General features: G+C 54.1%; 1 protein-coding gene across 6 annotated transcripts in view; it reads right to left on the bottom strand.

Moving 5' to 3' along the window:
* Positions 1 to 915: 915 nt before the first annotated feature.
* The window catches only part of Cacna2d2 (calcium voltage-gated channel auxiliary subunit alpha2delta 2), a 129,593-nt gene continuing 105,497 nt past the window's right edge, over positions 916 to 25,011 (bottom strand). Inside the window, exons 5-39 of one of the 6 annotated variants that reach the window (XM_028756600.1) lie at positions 24,052 to 24,096; positions 20,792 to 20,933; positions 17,938 to 18,069; positions 17,734 to 17,791; positions 17,000 to 17,050; positions 16,771 to 16,870; positions 16,476 to 16,634; positions 16,161 to 16,268; positions 15,983 to 16,061; positions 15,389 to 15,438; positions 15,130 to 15,219; positions 14,859 to 14,930; positions 14,601 to 14,675; positions 12,883 to 12,957; positions 12,732 to 12,803; positions 12,586 to 12,657; positions 12,418 to 12,479; positions 11,630 to 11,706; positions 10,410 to 10,430; positions 7,584 to 7,644; positions 5,580 to 5,677; positions 5,279 to 5,369; positions 5,098 to 5,160; positions 4,831 to 4,934; positions 4,534 to 4,632; positions 4,357 to 4,445; positions 4,112 to 4,159; positions 3,634 to 3,705; positions 3,379 to 3,531; positions 3,189 to 3,241; positions 3,043 to 3,098; positions 2,766 to 2,892; positions 2,535 to 2,644; positions 2,345 to 2,427; positions 916 to 2,261 (exon numbers count right to left, since the gene is read on the bottom strand). In XM_028756600.1, coding sequence (XP_028612433.1) covers positions 2,118 to 2,261; positions 2,345 to 2,427; positions 2,535 to 2,644; positions 2,766 to 2,892; positions 3,043 to 3,098; positions 3,189 to 3,241; positions 3,379 to 3,531; positions 3,634 to 3,705; positions 4,112 to 4,159; positions 4,357 to 4,445; positions 4,534 to 4,632; positions 4,831 to 4,934; positions 5,098 to 5,160; positions 5,279 to 5,369; positions 5,580 to 5,677; positions 7,584 to 7,644; positions 10,410 to 10,430; positions 11,630 to 11,706; positions 12,418 to 12,479; positions 12,586 to 12,657; positions 12,732 to 12,803; positions 12,883 to 12,957; positions 14,601 to 14,675; positions 14,859 to 14,930; positions 15,130 to 15,219; positions 15,389 to 15,438; positions 15,983 to 16,061; positions 16,161 to 16,268; positions 16,476 to 16,634; positions 16,771 to 16,870; positions 17,000 to 17,050; positions 17,734 to 17,791; positions 17,938 to 18,069; positions 20,792 to 20,933; positions 24,052 to 24,096 — 2,991 coding nt within the window. In that variant the 3' untranslated portion in view covers positions 916 to 2,117. Of the gene's footprint in view, positions 2,262 to 2,344; positions 2,435 to 2,534; positions 2,645 to 2,765; positions 2,893 to 3,042; positions 3,099 to 3,188; positions 3,242 to 3,378; positions 3,532 to 3,633; positions 3,706 to 4,111; positions 4,163 to 4,356; positions 4,446 to 4,533; positions 4,633 to 4,830; positions 4,935 to 5,097; positions 5,161 to 5,278; positions 5,370 to 5,579; positions 5,678 to 7,583; positions 7,645 to 10,409; positions 10,431 to 11,629; positions 11,707 to 12,417; positions 12,480 to 12,585; positions 12,658 to 12,731; positions 12,804 to 12,882; positions 12,958 to 14,600; positions 14,676 to 14,858; positions 14,931 to 15,129; positions 15,220 to 15,388; positions 15,439 to 15,982; positions 16,062 to 16,160; positions 16,269 to 16,475; positions 16,635 to 16,770; positions 16,871 to 16,999; positions 17,051 to 17,733; positions 17,792 to 17,937; positions 18,070 to 20,791; positions 20,934 to 24,051; positions 24,097 to 25,011 lie in introns of all 6 variants that reach the window. The other 5 variants (XM_028756601.1, XM_028756596.1, XM_028756597.1 and 2 more) reach the window with 5 other exon arrangements.

The raw sequence follows: 25,011 nt of genomic DNA, 5'->3' as shown, positions 1-25,011 counted from the left end.
CTCAGCCTGACTGAGCATTTCTCATTGGTCTTTCTTTTAGAGTCCTGGCCTTGTCTTGAGGCTCTGGGTGGTGGGGTTTTGCCCCCCACCCCCACAGTTTCTTTCTTAGAGGCTTATTACTTGTTATGAAACAAAGTGCTTCAAGGGCAGGAGCCTCTGAGGCACAGGACTGCACGGCTTTTCCTCATAGCAGAGCAGGGTAGTGCTGAGGTCAAGGCCACCTGGGGTCATTACTACCCAGTCCTCAACCCAAGGCCCACACAGTGGATGGAAACTGGTTTGAAGTGAAAATATGAACATTATTTAATAACTGATCTTCTGTAATAAACCATTTGAAAATATTTTACAAGGAATCACACACACGATATTTTACAAAGTTTCTCGACTTTTTTTTGTCGCTGTTGTTTTCCCAACTTGTCTGTACAAAATAGAATAACAACCAAAAGAAAAAAAAGGGCAAAGGAAATGGCCCCCAAGTCCCCCAGCCCACGGTGAGGGGACAGCTAGGTCAGGTGGCTGATGAGAGGATTGAAGGAACCCAGCTAGGGGTTGGACAACTACCTGATGGGGATTCTTTTGTCTGGTTTTGTTTGTTTTTAAACTTAAAATATATATTTATTTTTATTTATATGTTTGTTTCTTTTTTTGTTTATATTCTCCGTTGAGCACCTGACTACACTACAGTTACACACGCGCCCCCACAGGACACAGCTGACAATCCAGGCTGGGTCACACATCATGGACACCCACCCTGTCTGCAGCATTGGGCATGGACCATACACACACTGAGAAAGCAACAAGCAACATGACATTAGTTAACGAAGCCGTTAATTAATGTATCACCCTCCCCCCTCCTCCCAGTCCATCTGAGCCTCATGGCTACAACTCCCCCCCACCCTGCCCTCAGTCCCCTCCTGGCCCCCAGGTTACGATGCCTTTGGGAGAAATGACAGAATAAATGGTGTGAAGAGATGTGTCCCAGGCCCAGCTTCTGTGTGTGCAGCACGGTTGGTTAGACATGTGCATGGTGCAAGTGTGTGTTCAGCAAGGTAGAGGCAATTTGGCCTCCTGGGGCAGTGTGTGTGTGTGTGTGTGTGTGTATACAGAGAGAATTAGGCCTGAGTATGTAAGAACCAGATTGGGGATGGGATGGCCCAGCCAGGAGAGACCAAGTCACCCCTGCTAAAGCCAAGTACAATGTCTGGCGGGGTTCTTCTGCCAAAGGGGTTCAGGTGGTGATGTGTGGTCCTACTAGGGGCCTGACACTGGTGAGCGATGGTTGCAATGAGCACCTGGCAGGGTGAGGGGCACTTGGGGACACTGGTGGCTAGGGGTGAAAAAGTGAGGCCTTCCCCCAGCATTTGGCACGGTTTGACATTCAGTTTTAGAGATGGGAGGACCAGCCAGGCTGCATCTCAGAGTAGAGGCAGAGGTGAGCAGAGATGGAACACACAGGCCAACCCCTTCACTGACCTCTGGCCCTGTGTAAGGCTTTGTGGGTCCCCCATGGTGTGTGTCTGTGTGTTTCCTCTCGGGTATGTCTAATGAGAGTCCTGTTTCTGCTCTCAGAGGTCCAGGTGTATATGGGGTTTGTCTAAACTGATGTCATTGTGAAACTGCCCTGACACCTGCAAGACTGGGGGTTTGTAGCCTGAAAGGGCCAGAAGCCTATGGGGGGGTGCCCCCAGAATTTATCTCTCACCATTACCATCTCTCCTACTATTTTTTCCCCAGAGAAGGTAAGTTTGGGCTTGGGTGGGGCCAAAGGGCCAGTTAGAGGCGCCCAGCAGTGGCAGGGTTGCCTACATAGAGGAAATCTCCAGGTAGGTGGGTCGGTGGAGGCCTGGTTTGGCATCGGTAACTAGTGGCCTCCTGTCCCAGCCACGGGGATGAGTCCAGGGACTGCGGGCACTTGGACAGTTCAAGGGTGAGCTAAATCTTGTGTGCCAAACCCCATGGCACCTTACTTTGGGGCTCTCCTGCCCCAAGGCACAGGCTCCAGGGGAAGGGGCCCAGGTCCTTCAGGAGACAGTGGCCAAGGCTCTAGATCGGGGAATGTGGAATGGGAGGGTGCTAGGAGGCCAAGGCGGGGGGCATGATGTGTGTGTGTGGGTCGCTCAGAGGCGGCGAGAGGCAGCGAAGGAGTGGATTTGAGGCTGCGGCCGAGGTGGCAGGCCCAGGAGGAGCAACAGCTGCAGGGAAACCAAGACGCCCAGCGACGGAGGGAAGGAGGCTCCGCGGCCACAGTCTGAGGTATCTTCCTACGGGAAGGAAGATAAGGAAGCGGTCGGTACCCAGCCGGCTCAGGCTCGCAGATGTCAGCAGCGTCGCTCCCCCGACTCACCGTTGCGTTGTAGTCAAAACAGATGTGCGGACCTCTTCGGTATCGCGGTCTCTGCACCAGCTCGCACTGCTCCGGGCCGTCCGCTGGGCATGGGTGGGGAGTCAAGGAGGCGGCGGCAGAGACGTGGGGGAGGGAGGGGGAGCGCGGGGCAGGAGGGGAGCCGGCGGCGGGGAGGGCGGGGGCAGGATACAGTGTGTCTCCTTCTGCAGCAGCCGGCCCGCCTCGCACTGGCTACACAGCGGCTTCTCGGCCACCACGAACAGAAGGTTGGTGTTGGTCAGTCTCTGCGCGTGGAACAGCCTAGACGGATGATCGGAGGGCGGAGCCTTAGAGGTTCGCTCCACCCTGGAGCCATCGCCCCGCCCACAACCTCTACAGATCACGCCCTTCTAACAAGCCCCACCCCTCGCTCTGCAAGTACCTGCTGCAGTTTCCGCAGTCGATGATGGCGTTATAGGACGCGTTCACCGAGCCGAAGTAGTACTGGGTCTGTTTCATGACGCAGCTGCTCTCACGCGTCTCGGAGCTGCCCTCGGCTTCTGCCGGGTCTGTGGGGCCCAGACGCCTCAGCCCCGCCCACAATGACGTGTCCTCCGCCTCAGCTTGGTGCAGCCCTAAGCTCCACCCTCCCTGTGATGCGCGTGTCTGTTTCCACCCTAGACTCAGATTTGGGGCTGAGTCTCCCAAGCCCTACTTACCTGCCTGGAACCAGCTGTGATAGATGAGACCATAGAGTAGCTGCTGGAATAAGGACCTGTAGAGCACGGGGCACCGAGTACGGGCGGTCAGCAGGTGACCAGTGCCTTACAAGGCCTCCTTTACCAACCTCTCCTTCAGGACTCACCAGGCGGCAGCAGAGGTCCACCAGGCCAAATTAAGGAAATCTGCAATGGTGGGCTGCAGTGGAGAGAGGAGCAGGTCGCCTCTGGTTCTACGCCAACCCTAGCCCTCTCAAATGTTAGAGGTGTGTGTGTGTGTGTGCGCGCGTGCGCGCGCACGTGATTGTAAGTGAGTCTCCTAATCTGGGAACTTACCACAAAGACACCCCGGGGTGCAGCACCCAGGTTGCCAGGAGGTTGAGGGGCACAGGCTGCCTGATAGTCATAGGATTCCTTTCGGGTGTAGAAGGAGTTATTGTACAGTGCCAGCATCAGGTTGGCATCCACCTCACTGAAGAATCTGCCAACCTGGGGATGTAGGGAGAGAGAGTCATAGTCACAGGGCTGGCAGTGGCATGCTCTAGAAGGCTCTGACCTACACTGTCCTTCCGCTTTCTTCCTGACCCTTACCTGGTCCCACTGATGGTTCTGGTTTGACAGCACCAGGAATCCTCCATCATCAATGAGGACACAGAGCAGGTCCTAAGAGGTAGGCAAGGGAGATAAGAATGGTGAGGGCGCCCACCCCAGACTATTTCAGGCTCTGGCAGTCCAGTGGTTCAGAGTGAGGGGCACTGCTCCTCTAGGTCTGGCAAGAAGAGGAAGTCAGGATAGGGGTGTCAAGATTGAAAGGCTAAACGCCTTTAATCCCAGCACTTGGGAGGCAGAGGCAGGTGGATTTCTGAGTTCAAGGCCAGCCTGGTCTACAGAGTGAGTTCTATAAAGAGAAACCCTGTCTCGAAAAACAATAACAAAAACAAAAAAGAAAAAAAAAAAAAAAAAAAAGATTGAAAGGCTAAGGGGCAGGCTAGGAGTCACAGTTGAGATCAAGGAGTCTGGGGCTGAGGGAAGCTAGCGAGGGTCCAGAGCAGAATCAGAGCGCACGCACCTCGTTGTTAACCTCGCAGTCCATCTCACAGTGGCTGCTGGGGCCGCACTGCTGGCAGAGAATGGGGGCTGTAAGGCGTCCACCAGTTTTCCTCAAGTCTGTTACCCCTCATATGCTGGTTCCCCAGGCCATCTGCAGCACCCCCTGCCTTCCCACAGGTACTGGAGCCAGTCTGAGTGGCAGGCTTGTTAGGAGTCCTTGGAGACTCCAGAGAGGGCTTACTTCCCCTTCCCCTGCCCAAATACCTTCTGAGGTTGGTCCTGATGGGTGCGGTTGCTGGCAAGCACCTTGAACTTTTCAGCCCAAGCCTCTAGGTCCAGTTTGACACCCACCACTGTGAGAGAGAGCAGTGGGTATCTGTGCTACCAGCCTGGTCAGTGTCCTGACTATTGCCCCAGACCCACCTCAGTCTTAACATTCACCTGCTGGCCTCAGTGTGCGACGACCTAGACTGAGTTCCACAGCTGTGCTGACAAGGACGCCTACTGTGTCATTCTCCAGCTCCAGTGGTCTTAACAGGGCTGGGTTGGATGGGTGGAGCAAGCAGTCAGGAGTGACCATATTGGCCACTCTAAAACTGGGCCCTGCCAAATCAGGGCTGGACCCAGCTTAAGCCTATAGCACCCCATACAGCATTTGGCATAGCCTTTCTGTTTACATGTCCCTGGTCTCAGTTAAGGCCTCCCACCTGCTGCCGGGCTTTATGGACAGACACTCACAGTCCTGGTGTGGGGGCTTGAAGATATAACCATGGTTATCCAGGCTGCGTCGGTAGAAGCTGGCATTGAAGGGTTCAGGGTTTTCTGTCCAGTCTTCGGCTGCCCTAGAGCACCCAAGACAGGCAGAGCTCAGTGGGCATATAGCCACACACCATAAGGCAGCTCGTGGCATACAATGGTCTTGGCAGGGCAGAGGCTTCTGGGTAGTGAAATCATGGCAAAGTCCCAGACTGGGAGAGTTGTTGCCGAGTGGGGCTGGTCACTTACTTGTTTGGGAAGACACGTGTGATGCCACCATCAGTGGCAGCAAATACGGCTAGCAGGCTGTACCTGGGAGCAACAGGGAGAAGGGGGTCACAGGCCTGCCTTCTACTGTGCAAGGCCAGGGCCTCTGGGACAACCCCAGCCTCCTGCCACACATAGCCATAGCCTGGGCGGTGGTGCGTACGTGTTGAGATCTTGGTCCCGCCACACACGCTCCACTAACTGCTGTGTAATGCCCGTGTCCAAAATCAAGTTATGCAGAAGGAAGTTATTACCTGGAATGGGACAAGACGGAAAGGAGTCTTATTGTCGCTCTATGTCATCCCTGCCTCTAATCTCCAGGGCTCTGCCACACGCCTTCTCTATATCCTTGGTCCAGGCCCTGCCTGCTTGTCTCCAGACTCCTCTGTGTACCGGCCTCCCTCCTGTCTCTGTGGCCTGACCCCAGACCCTGCCTACACCCAGATGCCCTGCCATATACTCACACTGCTTGGAGTCCGGAGTCACTTTCTCCATGAGCTCGATGAAGTTTTTCAGGAACTCGGTGTTGTTGTCTGAGGCATTCAAGTCCTTGCAATACTCTCTGGGGGTGGGGAGGGGCAAGAAGAGCGGGCTTGGGGAGCTGCACAGGGCAGAGGGATCCAGGCTTCCCGACAGGTTGCCTGGACGTTGGCTGAGAAGTCCAGGTTGCGGGGAGGGGCATGAATGTTCTCACAGGCTGTGGTCACCATGAGCCTGAAGGCTGCTGGGGCTTAGTTAGGGTAGGCAGAGTGGGCAGGAGGAGGGATTGCTTCCTCTACCCTGGTGGCTTTTCTCTTTCCTGGTCTTGGCCCTGCCGAACCTGCCATTTCTTGTGTATAGTTGGACCCAGATGGCACACCCAGGTGGCCCCAGGAAATGCAAATGCCAGTGGCTGACCCATCTGCCTGTATGCCCTACGAGGTTCCTATGGGCATGAGGTGGGGTTGAGTATCAGCACCTGTTATTGTCAGTGTCTAGGACCCCATCCTGCCTCTTCCTGGCCTTGTGCCTTTGGGCAATGCATTCTGGTTTCCCGGGGCTCCCTTTTTTCATCATGCCACAGTTGGGGTGTCAGTAGGAGTGTGTGGGCCCTTGGACAGGCTGTTCCTCAAAGTGGGCAGACCCCCACCAGGCTCAGGCTTGGGGGTCCAGAAAACATGGGTATGGGGTTCTTGGAGAACAAGGACTCTCTGGTGGATGGAGCCATCTTTCCCTTAGTCACTCCCCTGCCACCAGGGATCTCCCCAGTGGCCAAGATGACAGCAACTATGTGTACCCTTTTAAAGAATGAACAACTTCCCCAGGCTGTGGGAGGACCAAAAGTTTCCTGTGGGCACTTGGGACTGGATTCGCAGCCACACTGATCCACTGGCTCCGAGTGTCTTTGTAAATTGTACTATCTGTGTGGACATGTCCAGTGACAGCCACACAACTGTGCATAAGATATACCACACGCGTGAAATATATGTTCACGTCTGTAGGGCACTTCATTCACTCACACACACTTATTCAGTGCTCCCAAAGCAGTCATAAAAATGGCATCTCTTCCCTCAGCTGCTTCAGGATTGCGCCCCCCATTTCCAATCACTAACGCACACAGACCACCCCACATGGACACTTGGCCTCTTGCACATGTACACAATGACTCACAGGTACAAACATCTACAGAGAGTCAGAAATTTGTGGGTGCATGCACGCAACGTGCCTACACACAGAGGTTAGGAGTGTCCAGAGTCCCGTGTGGTGCCAGAGAGTGCTCTCATTTAAATCCCAGGTCACAAGAGAGGGCGCCAGCACCAGGGGCCATGGCCTCCTCAGATGTAGTTCAAGGCAGACCGTGTGCACACTAGGCTGCATGTGTTCACACTGAGTGTGCACTCCTGGGATGGCTCTGGGTCCTGATCCCTCACTTGCCAGAGCAGTTCCTCAACTTCTTGCCACCCCCTCCCCCATTTCTCCCCCATGCTCAGTGAGCCACCACGAGCCACCACACCCATGATGAGCAGCACTGGCAGTGGTCACAGGGGCTCTGGCTGGCTCAGCCCTCAGACCCACACAAACACTGACTGACGCAGGACAACAGTGGGGGGAATGGGTCAGGTGTGGGCAGGAGGCCACAGACCAGAGCAGCAGCCGCCCAGCGAGGGTGTGCTGGGGGACAGCCAGCCCAAGGTGGAAAAGGCTCCTCCCTCCTGGTTGCCTGGGAGGGCACAGAAGGTAGCAGAGAATCCAAAGCCCACCTGCCCCAGGCCTGGTGGGAGATCGTCTGTGGGCTACTGGCTACTGCTGCCTGGTGCGGCTACATGGCCTGGGTATGTACACAGCCGCACATACCGGGCTATGTATTGGAACTGGGAGCAACACTACACAGGACATAGACACACAGAGCTCCAGGCAGCAGTGCAGGAGGTAGGGCCAGGACGGTCAGGGTAGGGGAGGACACCTCAGCAAGGCCACACGCAAGCTACCTGGGAGCAATGAAAACATGTCCTTCAGACTCAAAGCTGCTGGGGAGCAGGAACTCAAAATCTGCAACAGAAACGGGGGGGTTATCCGGCGGGGGCTGGGGAGGCGGGAGGCCAGGGGGGCTTAGAGCTGATGGGGCTGGAGGGAGAGGTAGGGACAAGGCAGCTTGAGGGAGGGGGGAGACACTGGCAAAGAGGTAACCCGCCACTTCCGCGATCAGGTTTGAGCCAGAGAGAAGGGAGGGCGAGGAGGGTGTGGGGCCTGTGGAGACTACAGCATCGCAGGAGAAGGGCAGTTATAGCCAATATGTTGCCCGGGCCTGGTCCTCTGTCGGCAGTGAGTCCCTTAGCGTGGCTGTATATGCTTCCATACTGCTGTATAGCACATATACACGGACACACACACACACACATATATATACACACACTGCTATATATATGCATGGTCTGGGGGAGGCGCCGGTCTTGCTCTTATCACATCCATGATGGAAAAACCGCATGCTGAGCTTCCTTTGCCTCCAAAGAGACTTTGAGGAAGGGAATCGGCTTTTGGCTGCGGGATTTTTATTTTTTTTTAAATCTCTCTTTGCCGCAGCTGTTTGTATTTTTGGTAGGTCTTGCTTTTGTTCTGTGTCAGGCATCAACATGGCCAAACCGGAAGGGTTTCTCACGGGCACTGACAGTCCAACCAGAGACGGGTGTGAGCAGCTGCTGCTGGTGGAGGTATTGCAGTGCATCATGGAGGTCTGGGGGATGAGGTGTCCTTCCTGGAGCAGGATGCTGGGTGACAGGAAACCCATAGGGGGCAGGAACTGTTCTGTAGTGTGATGAGACAGGGCTGCTGCTGAGCTCTGCATACTTGCTTTCCTGGCTGGGAGGAGCAGGGTACCTAGGGAAGGTCTAGTGTCCATGCTTCCAAGGAGTAGACAGGGGAGAATGCTGGGAGTGTCTGGGTGGATGGTCTAACAGCTGGGCCTGTGCCTCAGGCTTATGAGCCATGCATGTGTGTGGAGTGGATACATAAGTGTGTGTACATGTTTGTCTTTGTATGAGCGTGTGCTCACAGACCTGAGAATGTGGCTGCAGGACTCACTATGGCCCCTCTTTCTGCCCATCTGGACTGGATTACCCTGCTGTGTGCATATTTTATTCTTTTGAGACAAGGTCTGCAGTCCGTATCGGCCTAGGACTCCCTTATACAGCTGAGGATGACTTTGAACTTCTGATTCTCTTGCATACACCTTCAGAATGCTGGGATATGGGCATGCACCATCACACCTGGCTTATGTGATGCTGGAGACTGAACCTGGGACTTTGTAAATGCCAGGCAATGACAAGCACTGTTGCAACTGAGCTGTACCCCCGGCTGTTATATGCACCTGTGGGGGCCCTTGGCTTGTGTAATTCTGGCAGTCTACCTCATTTGTTTTAAAAAAGGTGGTCTTGTTTGCCTTGACTAGCCTCCAATTCTTGCCTGGAACTCCTGAGTGATGGGGTTTTAGGCCTGCACAATACTTGGTTTTCCCTACTCATCCTCACCAACATCTCAAACTCTCTTTTACCACAGAGCTTTAGTCATCCCAAAAGCGGGGTTTTCACTGTTCCCACATACTCCCATGATGCACTGCAAAGTTCTGAACATGGGAAACTAGGGCTGCTTTGAAGGGCTGGGCAGTCACTGGTTGGACTGTACCTTTCTGATAGGACTGTGAGGCAGGGTCTGGACACAAGCCAAAGGGGAAGGGAGAGGGTGGGAAGAGGGGGAGGGGAGAAAGAAAAGAGAGGGAGGAGGGAGGAGGAGGGAGAAGGAGGGAGTCTATACTCTGTTTGTCATGTGACCAGGGCCTTGAAGTTCTGGGGGGGGGGGTGAGTGGGAGATGGCAAAAAAGACAACTCAAGCCAGTGGGATTGGGGTATGCACCCGACCCTGACTTGGGCCAGCAGGGGCAGCTTATTCCCTTTGTTGGACTAGGCTAGATAGGGCCCTGGGTTTCTTGGGGATTTCTCTGCTTCCAGGTTGGGGACAGCCTTATTTGGTTTGCCATAACTCACATGGTCAAATGCTCCCTGGAAAGGCAGCAGTCTGTGTACCAAAGGCCTCATCATGTGCCATCCGTGCTAACTTTCACTGTTCTCTGACGAGGCCTGGCAGCTCACTACCCACTGTTCTGGGAATTAACTTGGGGGTCCTTTGCTTTGTCACTAGGCTGTTTTCCTCTAGAGGTAGCAAAGGCCCCAGGAGCAGGAGGAGCAGCAGCACACACATTACCCGGGATGGTGGGACAACCTTGTCCTCCTGTGGCCAGGCTGCCTGCCCTCTGTGACTCCCACTAAGGCTTCTGAGCCTTGCTACCTCTCTTCTAGTAGGGCTGTGAGCTCTGGGGCCACACCAGAACCCAGAGGCCTAAGAGCCTTCTAGAGGATGCCTGGTGGGACTTCCCTACCCACTACTAGAACTTCCTGCCCTGCTGGGTGGGTGGTAGTGAAGCATACAGCTCTGTTCTCACTGTCGAGTTGTCTTGGAGGACCAGAGAAGTTGGTGAGGCAGGGGGCTTCCCATGGGGTCTCACAAGGACTGAGGAATGGGAGGAAGGGGTCTGAGCCCACAGGACACGTTGGAGAACTCTCTGCAGACAGCCCCAGAAGTGGGCTACTGGCTCTAAGAGGGGTGTCAGGATCAGAGGAGAGGCAAGAACTGAGGAGCCAAGGGATGCTGGGAGGGAGCCCCGGAGGGCAGGGGTGTGGCTGGTCCTGGGCAGGAAGGGGGGCAAGCAGGGGCGTGGGGGTGGGTGGGGGGGAGGAGGGAGCACTGGTTCTGAATATACTTGCCCTTCAGTTTGCTGATTGGCACTGGGACAGTCCACCAAGAGAGAAAGCGAGGAAAACAAAAACACAAACACAAAAACAAACAAAAAGGGGGAGGGGAAGGGGAGGGGCACAAACAATATTTTATTCAATGGCTGTTTGAATGAAAATATTGTGTCTCATCATCATACCGAAAGGAAACTTCTTGCAAAAAAAATGACATGAGAGAGAAAAGAGAGAGCAAGAAACTCAAAGGAGATGAGCCCCAGTCGGCCAGGCAGGTGGGGGGGCGCCCGGTGGGGCCGGAGCCCCAGCCTCCCTCCCAGTGACCTCTGGCATTGGGCACGCAGGGCCAGGCCTGAGATCTAGGCCTTTCCAGAAAGGCCCGTGGTAAGCAGGCATGCACAGGGAGCCACAGGCAGAGGAGTGGGAGAGCTGGAGGAGGGAGAGGGAAGGGGGCAGGAGAGAGAGAGAGAGAGAGAGAGAGAGAGAGAGAGAGAGAGAGAGAGAGAGAGAGAGAGAGAGAGAGAGAGAGGAGCCAAGGGGAGGAAGGAGAATGGTGTAAAACAAGAGCCAGGGAACAAAGGAGGGAGGAGAGAGGGAAGGATACAGACAAAAGAAAGACCAGAGGGAGGGAGGGAGGGGTTCTAGGTTAGGCAGAAGGGATGGAGGGACTGAGCAGAAGGACGAGGCAAGAGAGGGGGTTAAGGTGAAGAGAAGGAGAAAGGAGGAAGAGGAAGAGAGAAATGAGAGGAAGAGATGGAGGAAGAATGTGACCTGAAGGAGAAGGGGAAGGAGGAAAGGAGGGGGAGGAGGGAGAGGAGGAAGAGGAGGAACAGAGGACAAGAGACCTTGGGACAGAGGTGGAACCACAGAGGGAGGACCAGGGCAAGGGGAGTAGAAGAATAGATTGGAGAGGGGTGTCTTCCAGGAATGTAGCCCCCAGGAGTGTTCAGGGCAGGCAGGCTAAGGAGGGAAGACACGGGATAGGAAAAACCAAAAACAATCCTCAACGGAAACTATGAGAGAATGGTCTAGAACCAAATCTGAGAAAAGGCAAGCATGCAGATTTCCAGACTTTCAAAGGCTGGTTCCCCAGCCTGTGGGTGCGCCTGAGGCTGGGCAGACTGGGCAGGAGGGGCTGCCTTGCCCGCAAGCTCGGCTGGCTATGCTGCCTGGGGCCGGCCAAGGGTGCAGGGGCAGAGGCAGGGGTGCAGGAGGCAGGCAGGGGCCAGGCCACTTACACTTGACCTGCAGGATCTGGTCGCTGAGGTTGGCTTGGAGGTAGTAGGTGCTGTATGGTGGAAGCACCAGCCCCAGGCTGGGGAGGAGGGGAAGGGAGAGCACAGGTCACTGATGAGGAGAGGTAAGCCACACTCACCCTTCCTTTCTAGGGCCTTGGAGCCAAAGAGGCTCAAGCTGAGGTGGCCACAACTCCCCTGTACAACTGCATATCCTAGGAATTAACACCTTGGAGACACCAGGGCCCTAAGCTCTCTTCTCCCCAAACCATCCTGGAGGCTTCGAAACTGCTAGTCCCAAAGGGACTCCCCACCGTTCTGTCCACTTCAGTGCCCACCTGCCCCACCATCTCCTGGCCAACAGGAAGCTTTTGAGGGGCAGAGCATGAACTCTATGAGAGCCAGGAAACGGTATGGGCTGGTCCTGGGGTGACAATGCTCCTGGCATTTCAGAATGGACCGAGGAGCAGCTGTATAGGGCACAGTGAGGGCAGCCTATGCTGAGAGGGTCAAGACTGGCACAGAGGCCACGATGCTGATAGTGAGCAGGCCGAGTGTGGTACGCAGGAGACCCTCCAGATGGGAGGACGTTAGGTGTACTGTTCTGTCCTCAGTCCTGTTCTTCTAGGACCTGCTGCTTGTCACACAGGGGCCAGGGAGGCCCCTGGAGAACCAAACATCTCAAGGTAAATAAACAGTAAGGACCAGGGTGCAAGAGGAGGGAAGCAACCAGGTTCAAACGTCAGGGTCACTTTCTCCCTTTGTTGTCTGCCCAGCTTTGGCCCACTCACCTGTAGTTGGTACTCCTTATAGGCACCCAGGTGTAGTTCCGAATCACTTCATCTATGTACCTCTGGGAGAGGAGGCTGCATCAGGTTCTTGGGTGAGCAGGCAGGGGTGGGTGGGTAGGGATGGGTGCCCACTTTGATGCCCTTGATCCCTGGCCTGTGCCTTCATACCTCATCCAGGGATTTGACCAAGGTTCTGATCTGCTTGTGGCCTTTGTCACCGTCAATCATGCTGCGGCGGATCTGCAAAGGCCAACGGTGTGAACCCCCTGCTCCCGCGCCAGCCGTGTTCTCCCTCCTCCCGGCTTTTGGCTCACCTCCTCCTTGTTCTCATCTTCCAGCTCTGCATCCAGGAAGTCCAAGGTCACAGGCTCCCGGAAGTTGGTAGTCTACAGGAAGACAGATAGAAAATCAGGAGTCCTCGCCTTGGAGGGGTTCCCAGCCCTCAGGGGTACTCACTTGTCTCACCTGGGGCTTGAGATTGGGATGTAGCAACACATAGCCGTTCAGGTCGATGGCGAACACATAGCCATTGGCGCCAAGCTGTGGAGTACAGATTGAGGTCTCAGAGGGCCGTGCAGGGATTTCTTAGACTCTGAGCTGTCCTCCATTCTGTTTTCCATTCTGCTTGCCTTTACAGGCTGGGTGTCCCTCATACACCAGTCCACACCAAGGTTGACTAGTCCTGTAGGTAGGTGGGCATTCTCCATTTCCCATGGAGGAACCAGCCAGCCCAGCCTCCGCACCTGCATGAGGCCCACAAGGCTACTGCTTTTGTACCTACTGCTGATTCCTTTATCAAGAAGGGAATCTCTACTGCCTGGCTGTCAAATTATGTTTTCCTGTCCCTATTTTAGTGGTGGTGTACAGGAAGGAGAGACTTTTAGGATCCTGCAGGCCTTGTGGAAGGCAAGCAGGAAGGAGTGGTATCCAGGGACAAGCCTTTGCCTCTGATAGTTTCTTACTGTATGTGGGACCTCTCAGGCTAAGTAAAGGTTTCCCACAGTTTAGGCTTGAAGTTGTCACACACATTTAGTACTTGCTCTTGCTTTCATAGCTGAGACCCAAGTTCTCTAACCATAAGCTCTGAGTAGCCAAGCAGCCATCCCATCTGTCCCTTCCCTGGCTCGTTTCTGCCTTCCATGTTCAGGCTCTCATTTGGAAGAGTTCCTTCTGCCTCTGCCCCATTCCTCCCCACCCCCCTTCCAGCACACTACTGGGCAGGGCTGAATCTGGCCTGCCACCTGTTGCTATAATTTGTCTGTAAGTCTAAAATGGGTTTTATGGCTTTATTTATTGAGACAGGATCTTTCTGTGTAACCCTGTTTGTCCTAGAACTCCCTCTGTAGATCAAGCTGGCCTTGAATTCAGAGATCCATGTGCCTTTCTGTCTCTTGAGTGCTGAGATTAAAGGGGTGCATCACCACTGCCCAATAGGTTTTAAGTTTTTTTTTTTTTAAATCAAAAGAGGGAATTGGAGAGGTGGCTTCAGTTAAGAGCACTAACTGCTCTTCCAGAGTACTGGATTTGATTCCCAGCACCCATACAACAGCTCATGAATATCTGTAACTCTAGTTCCAGGGATCCAGTGTCTTCTGGACTCCATAGGTACCAGGCACAGAAAGATATCCAGGCAAAATATCCACACACATTAAACTTTTTAAAAGTCAAAATAATTATTTTATGATGTGAAAATGATATGGAATTCAAATATCAAATAAAACTTTACAGGCCACCAGGCACGGTGGCACACACCTGTAGTTCCAGTACCTGTGAGGCAGAAGTACGCAGATCACTGTGAGTTGGAGGCCAGCCTGGTCTATGTAGTGAATTCCTGGATAGCCAGAACTATATAGAGAGACCCTATCTCAAAAAAACTAACCAACAAAAATGAAACAAATCTGCATGGGCCATATATCTATGAGTTGTCTGCAGCTGCTCTCACAGTATAGTATTAGCATGGAAAATGGATGTTTAGATCAGCGAGGCCTGAAACAGTCGCAGACTAGTCCGTCACATGAAGCTTGCTGTCCCCAGCTTTGGACCAACTCCCTTGGGAAGTCCTTCTTGATTCTCTGAGTCAAAGGCCCCTGTGAAGGTCTTTCAATTCCCATGTTTCCCCTGCCGTGTCTGGCTTGTGTCACTATGGACAGCAAACCAGGGCAGTGGGGCAGGTGGACACTTACTGTGTAGTTGGGAGTCAGCCTTTTGATGTCATTCAGGGCCACATCGATGCCCATAACACCCAGGATTAGCTGGTTCTGGGCACAAAGGAATGGGACAGTATGTTACAATGAGTCAAGTCTATAGCCCTCATCCTAAGGGCTAAGCTGTTGACACAGATAGCTGCTCTCCCAAGTCTGTAGCATGCCCTATCCCTCCTCCATCTCTAGACCTGCTACAGGCATGCCAACCCTCCCCAGGTAACCCACTGGGCAACTTACCTTCTTTTCTCCAGGGCCATCCTGTGTCAGGTTGAAAACAGGGAGAGTCCCTGTTACCACCAACCCCAGCCCCTGAAGGGAGAGGAGGATGGTCTCCTGAGGCCAGCCCTGTCTCCACTCTGAGTTTTCAGAGAAGGGGCTCAGGCACAGGCCACCTGTCATTTTCTTTTACTTGGTCAACACCAATAAAGGGCCCCTCAAAGGTCTTGATCATGTGGGTACATCCCTGAGGGAAGGCCACCAGTCCCATTTCTTTGCCCAGAGGCCTTACCAGCGCATCTTCATACACGTTTGTCCATTGCACTTGCTTGGCGTCCTTGCCTGCCAGTACCATGGGCCTACCCAGCACATCCAGGTATTCCTGGAAGAGGAGAGGTACTAAATGTCCTTCCCAACTCACTTTTCTCTCATCTACTGCCATGCGCAACAGTAGCCACCAGAGGTCGCTATTGGCCCATGGCTGGAAAGCACACAGCCACAACCAGAGGGAAGCCAAGGCCTGGGAGGGGCGGACTCCTCCACAACCTCACCTGTGTGTTGATGCGGATGGCTCCGATGGAAGGGATCTCAAAATAGTAACCTGCAAAGGGAGGAGACGTGGGTTTGACTGGCACAGCAAGGCCCACAGCACAGGGGGTAATGTCTCCTGGGGTACACCTGCAGCTCCCTGTGTATTGTGACTCTCCCCCAACTCCTTTATGCTCCCTGCCACTGTCCTGGCACAGTGACCAATGCTACAGGAGAGGATAGATTGCAGGGGTCTAAAGAAGCAGCAGAGGTGGGAGTGGCTAACAGAGATAGGGTGGAGGAAGGTGCCTCACTCGAGGATGTCAGTAACATGAGTTTACCCGGATGCCCAGGGAGATGGATTGATCAGCAAATAGATGTAGGCGCAGAAAAAAAGGCTGGGAGACAGACGGACAGTGGACATACAGCCAGATGGGCAGAAAGACGCTTTGTCAGAAGGACAAGCAAGACAGCCCAACAAATAGACAAAGCAATGGACAATGGGTATGCATGGAAGGATAGACAGACAGTGAGTGAACAAACAGCTGGGCATATGGATGGACAGTTGGCAGAAGGACATAGCAGGCAGATGCCCCGGTAGTGAAATCCAGTGGTACCTTTGTTAGTACAGGCCATCCACTGCAGGGGTGTGACATCATAGTTATGCTGTCCTACGGAGAACGTGAACACACGTACCTGTCGGGGCAATGAGGTTATCGCAGTGTCCTCCTGAGGACAGCCCTCTCCTGTCCTGGACCCAACTTAGGGCAGCCACCCACCAGGGCTGAGCCTTACCGTCCGATTAGGCCAATTGTACTTTTCAAAGACATCCTGCACGCGGTCCTCACCCCCATCCGTGAACATCATGATCATCTTATTGCAGTTAGCCCGCGTGATGTTGGACTAGTGAAGGATGAACAGAGTCAGGCAGCCCTTGGTCTCTCACAGGTCCAGGGTGGGGCCTCCTCCCTCACGGCAGATGCTACCGTCTGTCGAAGCTGCCTGTTTACTACTAACAAGGCTATTTATCTTTATCTTCCCATGTCACTAAGCCTGGTCCCTCACCCACCCCTGGCTACCCATTTACCCCCCTCCCCCCGTGGGGCTCACATTCTGTAGCTGGTCAAAGGCATACTCAAATCCGGCCTTGTAGCCTGTGGTGCCCTTGGCCACCATGCCCTGCACAGCTTCCTTGAACACCTTCTTGTTACGCACATTGGCCTGCACCAGGTGTGTGAAGCAAGACACAGGCTGCGCCTTCTCGTTGAACTGTGGGGACAGTGGGGTGGTGAGTGGCCTCAGGCTGGCCACAATGGACAGCTGTTGTACAGGGCTGATGGTTGTCATGGGAGCAGGTTGGATGGGGGCGAGTGGTACCCAGCCTGCCTGCCACCTTGCCACTCACTGAGGCCACGTTCACATAGTCATCATCAGAGAGTGTGTCTAACATCTCACAGACGGATGTCTTCATCAGCTTCAGCGTCAGGCCACTCACGCTGCCGCTCCTGGAAACCAGGCAGGGAGGGGGCATGTACATGTGCGCTCTCAGGTTTTCCCCACCCTTCCCTCATAAAGTTCCCAGGCAGCAGAATCCAATCCTAGCCCCATCCCACCAGCCTACAAGGCTCACTCACACATCCACAATGATGACCATGTCCTTGGGTGATGAGGCCCCCTGTATATACCTGCCAGTGAGAAGACTCAGTTAAGGATGGTACCTATGGGACCTGCGGGGTCTTCCTTCTTCCACCCACTTACTGATTCATGTGTTTCTACTGACCACGCACTACATGGTTTGGAATGGGTCTAGGCACCGGGGAGATCGTGCTTAATAAAAAAGACAGGTTTTTTCTCGTGATGTAAGTGATCTGGCTCCCTCATTAAGTAAATAAGAGGTGGGGGGTAGGTGATCCACAGGGGCAGAGGGCTTCAGTGGCTTGTGTCCTCTGTCCTAGAGAGATCCCAGAGAGTCTGGCTGTGTATGAATGGGGAAGGGGGGAAGATCATGGAGTAGTGAGAGAGGCAGGGCAGAGGGTCGAGGTGTCTCGGGATCAAATGAGTATGTGGGGCCAGCTGACCTGACAGGGGCTCTAGCTACCCTTGGAAGCACCCTCACAGGTCTGATCTCTCAGTTCTGAGTGGGTGTGGGGGGCCTGGGTACTGGACGGTATGCGTGGGGGCAGAGGCAGCTGGGCGGCTTGCCTGGGTGATGGGATCCATTTTCCAGTGGCAGCGATGTGTGAAATGAAAATTGGATAGAGCTGGCTGCGCCCTGCTCGGAGGTCTGGATATTGGGAGGGAGGGGAGCAGGCACGAGAGATGGGGAGCTGAGGGGGTATCTCTCCTCGACCCCTCCTTGCTCACTCACCAGGGTCGTCTTCTAACATCGTACAGGTCAATCTTCTTGGGGGCTCGCCATGGTGTGGCTATGGAAAGAGGATGAAAGGCCTGGCAGAAGGGTCTGACTGGAGCAGACGGGAGCTACGGGGATTGGCTTGCTCCATTGTGCCCCATGCATCTCAGGATGGAGCAAGACAGGTGCTGGGTGGGCCAGGGAGACAGTGGTGCCTACCTGGGTAATAGCGGGTGACTCCTGTGGCACTGCCGAAGACTTGCCACAATAGTGTAGGGTCTTGCCTTCGGTTCTCAATGAAGACGTTCTCCAGGGCCTCTGTCCAGTTAAGCTCATTAAGGATGACGGTAGCTGGGGGGCAGGGCAGAAGGCTGGGGTGTGGAGTTTGGGGTAGCCCCCGCTAAACCCATCTCCATGACCTTGATGCCCCAGCCTCATATCTCAGTGGCCTCCCCTGCTCTCGGCTTGCCCAGGCTTTCTTTGATTTTCCAGGCTCTCACGTGGGGCCATACCAGCTCTCCCAGGAAGATTTTCTTGCTCTCCCTCCTCTAAATCATCAAAGGAATGTCTCAGCCTACCCCTCAACCAGGCCTCAGTGAGCAAGCAGGGCTGATGTGGTTTGTGGCCTGTGGAGAAGGGCTGCCTGGGTGGCAGGGAACTGTGAGCTGGGCCCCCATCCGGCATGCTGCCTGGAGCCTGCAGCTGGTCCCCAGGGAGCTCACCCACTCAGCATGCACTCCAGGCCGCAGCCACAAGAAAGCAATTAAGGGCCCGCTGATGGGGCTGGAATTATTCAGCTATTAAGGTACCTGATAAGCTGGAAGCCACTCAGCCCCATGATTAATCAACTGGGGCCAGGAGCAGGCAGGGGCAGAAGTGGGAGCTGCAGAGGGGCAGGGGTGGGGCCAGGATCCTAGTTCGACACAGATACATGCACTTGCACACACATGTGCACGCACATACAACCTGTATTCTTGGCAGCTATCACTACCTCTAATCTCTGTGCTTCCAGTCAAACGCAGGAGCCCCAGCCCCTTACTCCCAAACCCACCTACCTTAGCAACACAATTGCTACCATGGGCAAGGGGTGCACAGGAGCTCTCATATGCTACCACCAGTGACCCATCCTCTCTAGCCCCTGTAGTTGCACGTGGGTGACCCCTCCTCTCTGCCAGGCCTACCCCTCTACACACTCACGGACCAAGGCTGATCTCTACCCTGTTGACCAAACTGGATGGCATTCTTGTCCCATAACTCAGGGTGCCCTGAAGTCTACTTGATGTGTGTGTGGGCCCATGATTTTAATCTATACACTGTACCAGGCTGCTGTACCCTCTGTGATCCCTATCAGAGATCTCAAGTGACATCCAGAGAAGGTTCTCTCAGGCCTTTGATTCCCTGAGAACAGATGAGCTGTGCCTGACAGCCTTTCAGGCCCTGCCAGTGCCCGGGGGCCTGACCACCCTCGCCCACCCCCTGCCTTTCCTTTGTGTGTGGGCTCTGCTGTGTCTCTCTGCTATCTTGCTCCTTACGCTTGGCTTTCATCCCTCTCTGTCTCTGTGGTTCTCCTTAACTGACCACAATATGAACACGAAACCTATTTCTACCATTGGCTCTGCCTATTGAACAGTATGTCATGGTTCTGTTTCTGATTTAGAAGTCTAGTGAGTTGAACACTTTCTATTTTTCTTTTTAAGGAAAAATGAAGCATAGCCCTCAAATGTTTTGCACAATACCATTTGTCCTTGAGTCTGCATGGCATGCCTGCCTATCCCTGGACCTCAGTCTTCCTGTCTGAGAAACTTGGAAGTCCCCCAGGCTGCCAGCAGAGGGGTGACTCTTGCTGCAGGTGGATTGTCCCTGCAGATATCTGTGACCACAAGGGCATACCTGCATGACACACTGAAGCAATATCCCCACACGCACACCCCCCACACCCTTGCCACGCCCATGCACGCACACTCTCAGATCACACTGAGTTGGGAAATGGGGACCATGCCCCCTCAGGCAGGCGATTACAGATTTAATTAAAAGTGACACAGTAAATAAAAAACATATAAAATGTAATTTGTGTGGGTAGCGAGGGGTGACTGGGGAGGGTGGTGTGGCTCCTGTTTTAATTAGCGTGCCTGCCTGTGATAGTGCCTCTCGACTGGCTCAAGCAGGTGGTCTGTGGGCGGCCTGCTGGGGGGGGGGCGTGGCTGATGTTGAGGGTGGCAGGGGCTTCCTGGAAGACCCTAGGATTCCCTCTTTTCCTGGAACCTATACAGTAGCTCTGCTACCTCTGCGTGATTTCCCCAGCATCCCGGCACACCCGTCCCACCTCCACCAAACCCAGAGGATTCTGAGGCTGTCCTATAGGGAGGTGCTCACATAGTTATGTCAGAACCAGGGCCTTCAATCTACTGCTGGAGGAACTTCCTTAAGGAATTGGAGCAGTATATGGTGAAGATGCCCAGAGCAGAAAACCAGATGAGGGGCCCCAGCAGTAGACTGAAGGTATGACCCCGTTTTCCCATTGTGCAAAGCTGCCCTGCCCCTGGGACTTGGAATTTCAACTACATTTTCCTGGTCCCCCTTCACCACACTCTTGACTATTTCAGGTTAGAAACTATTTCCTACTCTTTCAGCTCTGTGCCATAGAGAGGAGTGGGTTAGTCAGGCCTGTGCCTGTTGTCTATGGCAGCTGCCTTGCTGTCCTTAATCTCTGTGTCCACCTTAGGCTGGTGTTTTCCAGCCCCTCCTAATAAAGTCAGAGAAGGCTAGGGGTGGCAAGGGGCTGTTCTGGGGGAATTCAGCCCAGCAGTGAGGAACAAGGTTTGTATGTATGTGTGGGATATGTGTGCACACAGGCTTGAGACCATACCAGCAAAGAGGCTGTGTTTCAAGCTCTGCTGAGTGTGGAAGCCTATATGTGGGTATGTCAGAGAAATGAACATGTATGACCTTGGGTGCAGGGGACTGGCTAGAGGTAGGTGGTACTAGTTTTTCATCTCAGGGACCTGGAATGCTTGGCAAGTGGGCCCTGCCCCCATGTGGGTGGGAAGGGGTCTTCCTGCCCCCTTACACTTACAGCCTTTGTAGATGTCTGTGGGGATCTGCACAGCCGTGTATGAATAGTTGACTTTGTTCTTGAAGTTTGGGTCCTCGATGAAGTCCAGCCTTAGGGCGCTGGTCTTGGATCCCCTCTCCATATCTTCACTCTCAGGGTCATCCTGCAGAAAGCACCCCCACCCATGTCAGGGCTGGAAAATGGCAAGTGGGTTGGTTAGGCTTGCAGGTGAGGACAGGGAGGGCCAGAGTCCAGGAGACAGGGTCATCTTAAAGGTAGAGGTTATTGCAGAGGCAAGAGACAGATGGAGAGACATGGGAGAACATGGGTACAGCACATCGACCCCCTCACCCAGAAGGCTTTCCTGGATGAATTTGCCTGCCCTTGTCCACCACATCCACCGTCCATTTGCCAAATCCCAGCTAAAACCAAAACCAAAATGACCCCTTCTCTACATCCTTGAAAGGCAACTGTCAGTGAAGGAGGCAAACAGGAGAGCCAGGTAGGAGTGGGCTGCAGACTTCTGCTTCCAAGGACATGCCTTGTGCAATTGCAGTGGAGCCTCGGCAGCTCTGCACCCCCATGCTCCCCGCTGAGTCCCACCCTTCCCCTGTGTACAGGCTCCTTTGGTACCAGACAGTCCTAGCTCCATAAGGGGAACCATCTCTCATAGCAGGGTAGCCCTAGAGATGAATGGGGGCTAGCACAGAGACCGAGTCCACCATGCCTGCTAGCAGCAGGACTGTAAAAGCCCCCGTTGATTTTCTAAAACAAGCTGCAGCCGCCTGACAGGTGCCAATTATGGTATCTCATGGCCAGGCAGGCTGGGCATGCGCTGTGCTACCCCACCCCCACCTCCACCCCTAGCCGCCTACTACCACAGGCTGGCAGGAGTGGAGCTGTGGCTACAGAGCTGATGCTGCAGCCCATGGGGGAACAGGCTCCAGTGCAGGTGTACAAGAAAGGAAGGAAGATGCTGGAGAAAGTACAGGGGAAAAAGAAAAAGCCAGACAGGGAGGCAAGGGAGACACGTGGAATGCTCCACACACTCCTACACCCTGTTTCCCCACCCAAGACCCTTCTGACTAAGCTCAGCGCAGCCTCCATTCATCCTCTTCCCAGTGGGTCTCCGGGATTGCTCCTCTGCTGCTCCCTGAAGCCCAGACATCTTCCTCCTAGTGTATTTCAACCTATTGGTCACTGCCCAGGCCATTTCCACCAGGCCACATCCTAGGACACAGCTCTGAAGTAACCCCGTGTCTATCCCCCATCCATCTTCTGGGGACAGTTTTGGGCAACAAAACTCAAACTGTCTATTGTCCTTCATGCCCTTCACCGGGGACACCCAGCTCCTGCCCGTTTTGGGAAGCTCCTGGAATACCCTTAGGTGCTGGGTAAAGCCAGAGTAGGCAGCTGCTGAGCATATGGGCTGGAGTAGGGAGCCAGCGGTCTGGGAGGCGTAAGCCACGTATGCTCCACTCGGAGGGAGAGGTGTGGGAGAAGAAAGCCCCCCCAAATGTCAGCGGCAGATGAAGGGCACTGAAAAATTTAATCTTCCAACTTTCCCAACTAATGTGACATTTGGATTCCATTCTGATAAGCCTTCAGCCCTCAAACTTTCTCCTTCTCTTTCCCCACCCCCACCTTCTGGCTGGCAATTTAAAAGTAAATGGTCTAGAAAGATCTCTAACTGTACCTCTGGCAAAGATTAAAACCAAACAAAACAAAACAACATAACATACCAAGCAGGGGACTTGGTGTGTGTGTGCACTGTTATTTATACCAGGTTTGGAGCGTCTGGCCTCACTGACCCTAGCCCAGGCCTGCCTAGAGCAATGTTTCCCTACTGGGTAGTTCCAATCCCCCTGCAGGGGCTGGGAGGCAGAGTGTTTGGAGCCGGGGTTGGGGTCCTGGATAGAGTTGGGGACTGCTGGAAGCAGGGAGCAGTATCTTGGTCAGGATTTGGGTACAAGGCTGTCCAGGGGGGCTCTCAGTGCCAGCCAAACCCAGGAGTTCAGTGCAGTGGGCAACTGTAGTCTCCTGGTTTATATTTAATGTACTGATTGCTAAAATTACAGCCCGCTGCCGAGGGGGGTAAGGAATTAGATTCAGGGTCTAATTAAAGGTTCGCTCTTCATTTGAATTTCAGATTCCAGCTTTAATTTTAGCAACTTCTCCGGGAGCCACGGAGCTCAGCCAAGGGGAAATGCACCTGCTTGAGCCCACCCCCTCCTTCTCGGCCCCCCGCCCTTCCTAAGGCTTCCTAGGCTAACCTAGCACAGTGGCCTCCCGCACAGGTATCCTTTCCAGCCTTCCCACTTCCTGGTGTCACAGGCTACCTCTGCTTAGGCCAGGAAAGCCTCCAGGCCTCCAGGCCAGGAAAGGAAATGCTGGACCTTGGGTTTTCTACGTCAGCAAGCACAAATGAGTACTAGACACTATAGCACTGCACCACTGCTGTTTACAGTTAGGCTCAACCACTGTGTCACGGGACACAAGCTACCCCCAAGTGCTTGAACTCAAGGACACTGTTGGTGTTCTCTGTGGATTTTGGTCACCCCATAGTCATTCTTGCTTAGCCCTCTCTTGACGGGGACCTCGCCACCTTCCAAGCTAACCCAAGCAGACCTGGGGTCATGGGGTTATGGAAACAGAATGGTTTAGGTCCAGTGTTGACACTTCTGGGACATTATCATGGTTGAGCTAAGCCCCACCTGAAAACAGATGTGGGAACTGTGCTGCCTCTGTATCTGAGGTCACCAAGTGTGGCAGGGCCAAGCAATGACGGTGACGCCAGGCCTCGGGTCCTCTACACAGCTTGGTGCTAAGTTGCCCAAATCACAGGGAAGAAAGCCTCTACTGTCCAAGGGCGGGGCTTAGATGTCACCATGTCTCACTTCCATGTACCTACCCCCAGGAGGCCCTGGGGACTATTCCCCTCTACTCCCATGGTGCTCAGACCCCCCCTCATACCGGCACTGAACTGCCCTGATATCCAACACTTTACCACCCTGCCCAGAGAGGGAGACACAGCTTGCTCCACATTGTGCAGGGAAGCTTAGCCTTTAATGGTGATGAAGACACAGCCCTGGAGGGTCAAGGACCTCTAGGGAGTTGTGGGTAATGAGAGGCTGACCAAGCACAATGAGGAATGGCTGAGTTCAGAAAGGTAAGCATGGATCCATAAACACCCACTGTACAGCTGAGACTGTTGTGGTCCAGAAGGACAGGCATGGCTCTGGCTGCTCCCTGCTCTCTACAGCAAAGGTGGGGACACTTACCAGCTCGGCGTCAGCCTTGGCGTCATAGTACATGATGTCTTCCTCCTGGTGACGAGAGAGAAGCTTTAGTGCTTATAGCTGAGGGGCTCCCAAGACGCAGTCTGGACCCTCAGGTCCCCAAGCCCTAGAACAGCTTTTTGGATTCCTCTAGGACTGATTCAGTCCCTTCCTCCACCAAAGCCACCCCCAGGAAAAGTGGGGTGAGTCAGTGCTGCTGGTACCCTGCCCCCACCGCCCCAAGGCCTAGCCTCAGGTCCTTCCCACTCTCTGGAAGGATGTTGCACTCTAGGTTCCCCTGACACAGAGTACCAGGGCCTTGCCTTGCATGCCAGTTGAGAGCAGGGTCAGAGCCAGCCTGGCTGCTAAGGGGCTGGCTGGGGCAGGACCAGGCTGGCTGAGGCAGGACCAGGGAGTGAGGAAGATAGGAAATCAGGGCAGAGCCTGGGCGACAGCGAAATAATGACTTCACACTGCATCTTCCAATTTCTTCTATTAAAAAGCCTGCTCATTACAAGCATGTACTTATTAATTATCTGTGATTTGTTGTGAAATGCAAAGGGGTTTACACAACAGGAGCGGGAATAAACAAAGCTGGGCCCGTATGCCTGCCTGTGGCCCTCACTCACATGTGCCTGCCTGCCCATCCTGGCCCGTGCCTGCCAGCCTGCCGCCTGGGTTCTTGGCCATCTGCACGTCTAATCACCCGTCGCCCCGGGGACCCGTAACACAAACGGGCTAATTTCATGTTTAATGATCTTTAATCAGAACCGAGTGCAGCTGATAGAGGCCGCCAGAAGGTGAGCCTAGTGTCAGCAAGTGTCACTCGCCCAGAAGGGGCTGTCCCACTTTGCCCTGGTGGGCTCTAAGCCCAGGGCCACTGTCCAAGTCACTCCCCAGGTGCTCCTCAGCTGTTTTTATACTACGAAATTCTTCAGTGTTGCCCCAGGGGTTCCTTACACA

This window comes from Grammomys surdaster, unplaced genomic scaffold (genome assembly GCF_004785775.1).
Source record: "Grammomys surdaster isolate TR1022 unplaced genomic scaffold, NIH_TR_1.0 126131, whole genome shotgun sequence".
NCBI lineage: Eukaryota > Metazoa > Chordata > Mammalia > Rodentia > Muridae > Grammomys > Grammomys surdaster.
The sequence above is the reverse complement of the archived record's forward strand: the minus strand, read 5'-3'. Positions and strand labels throughout refer to the sequence as shown.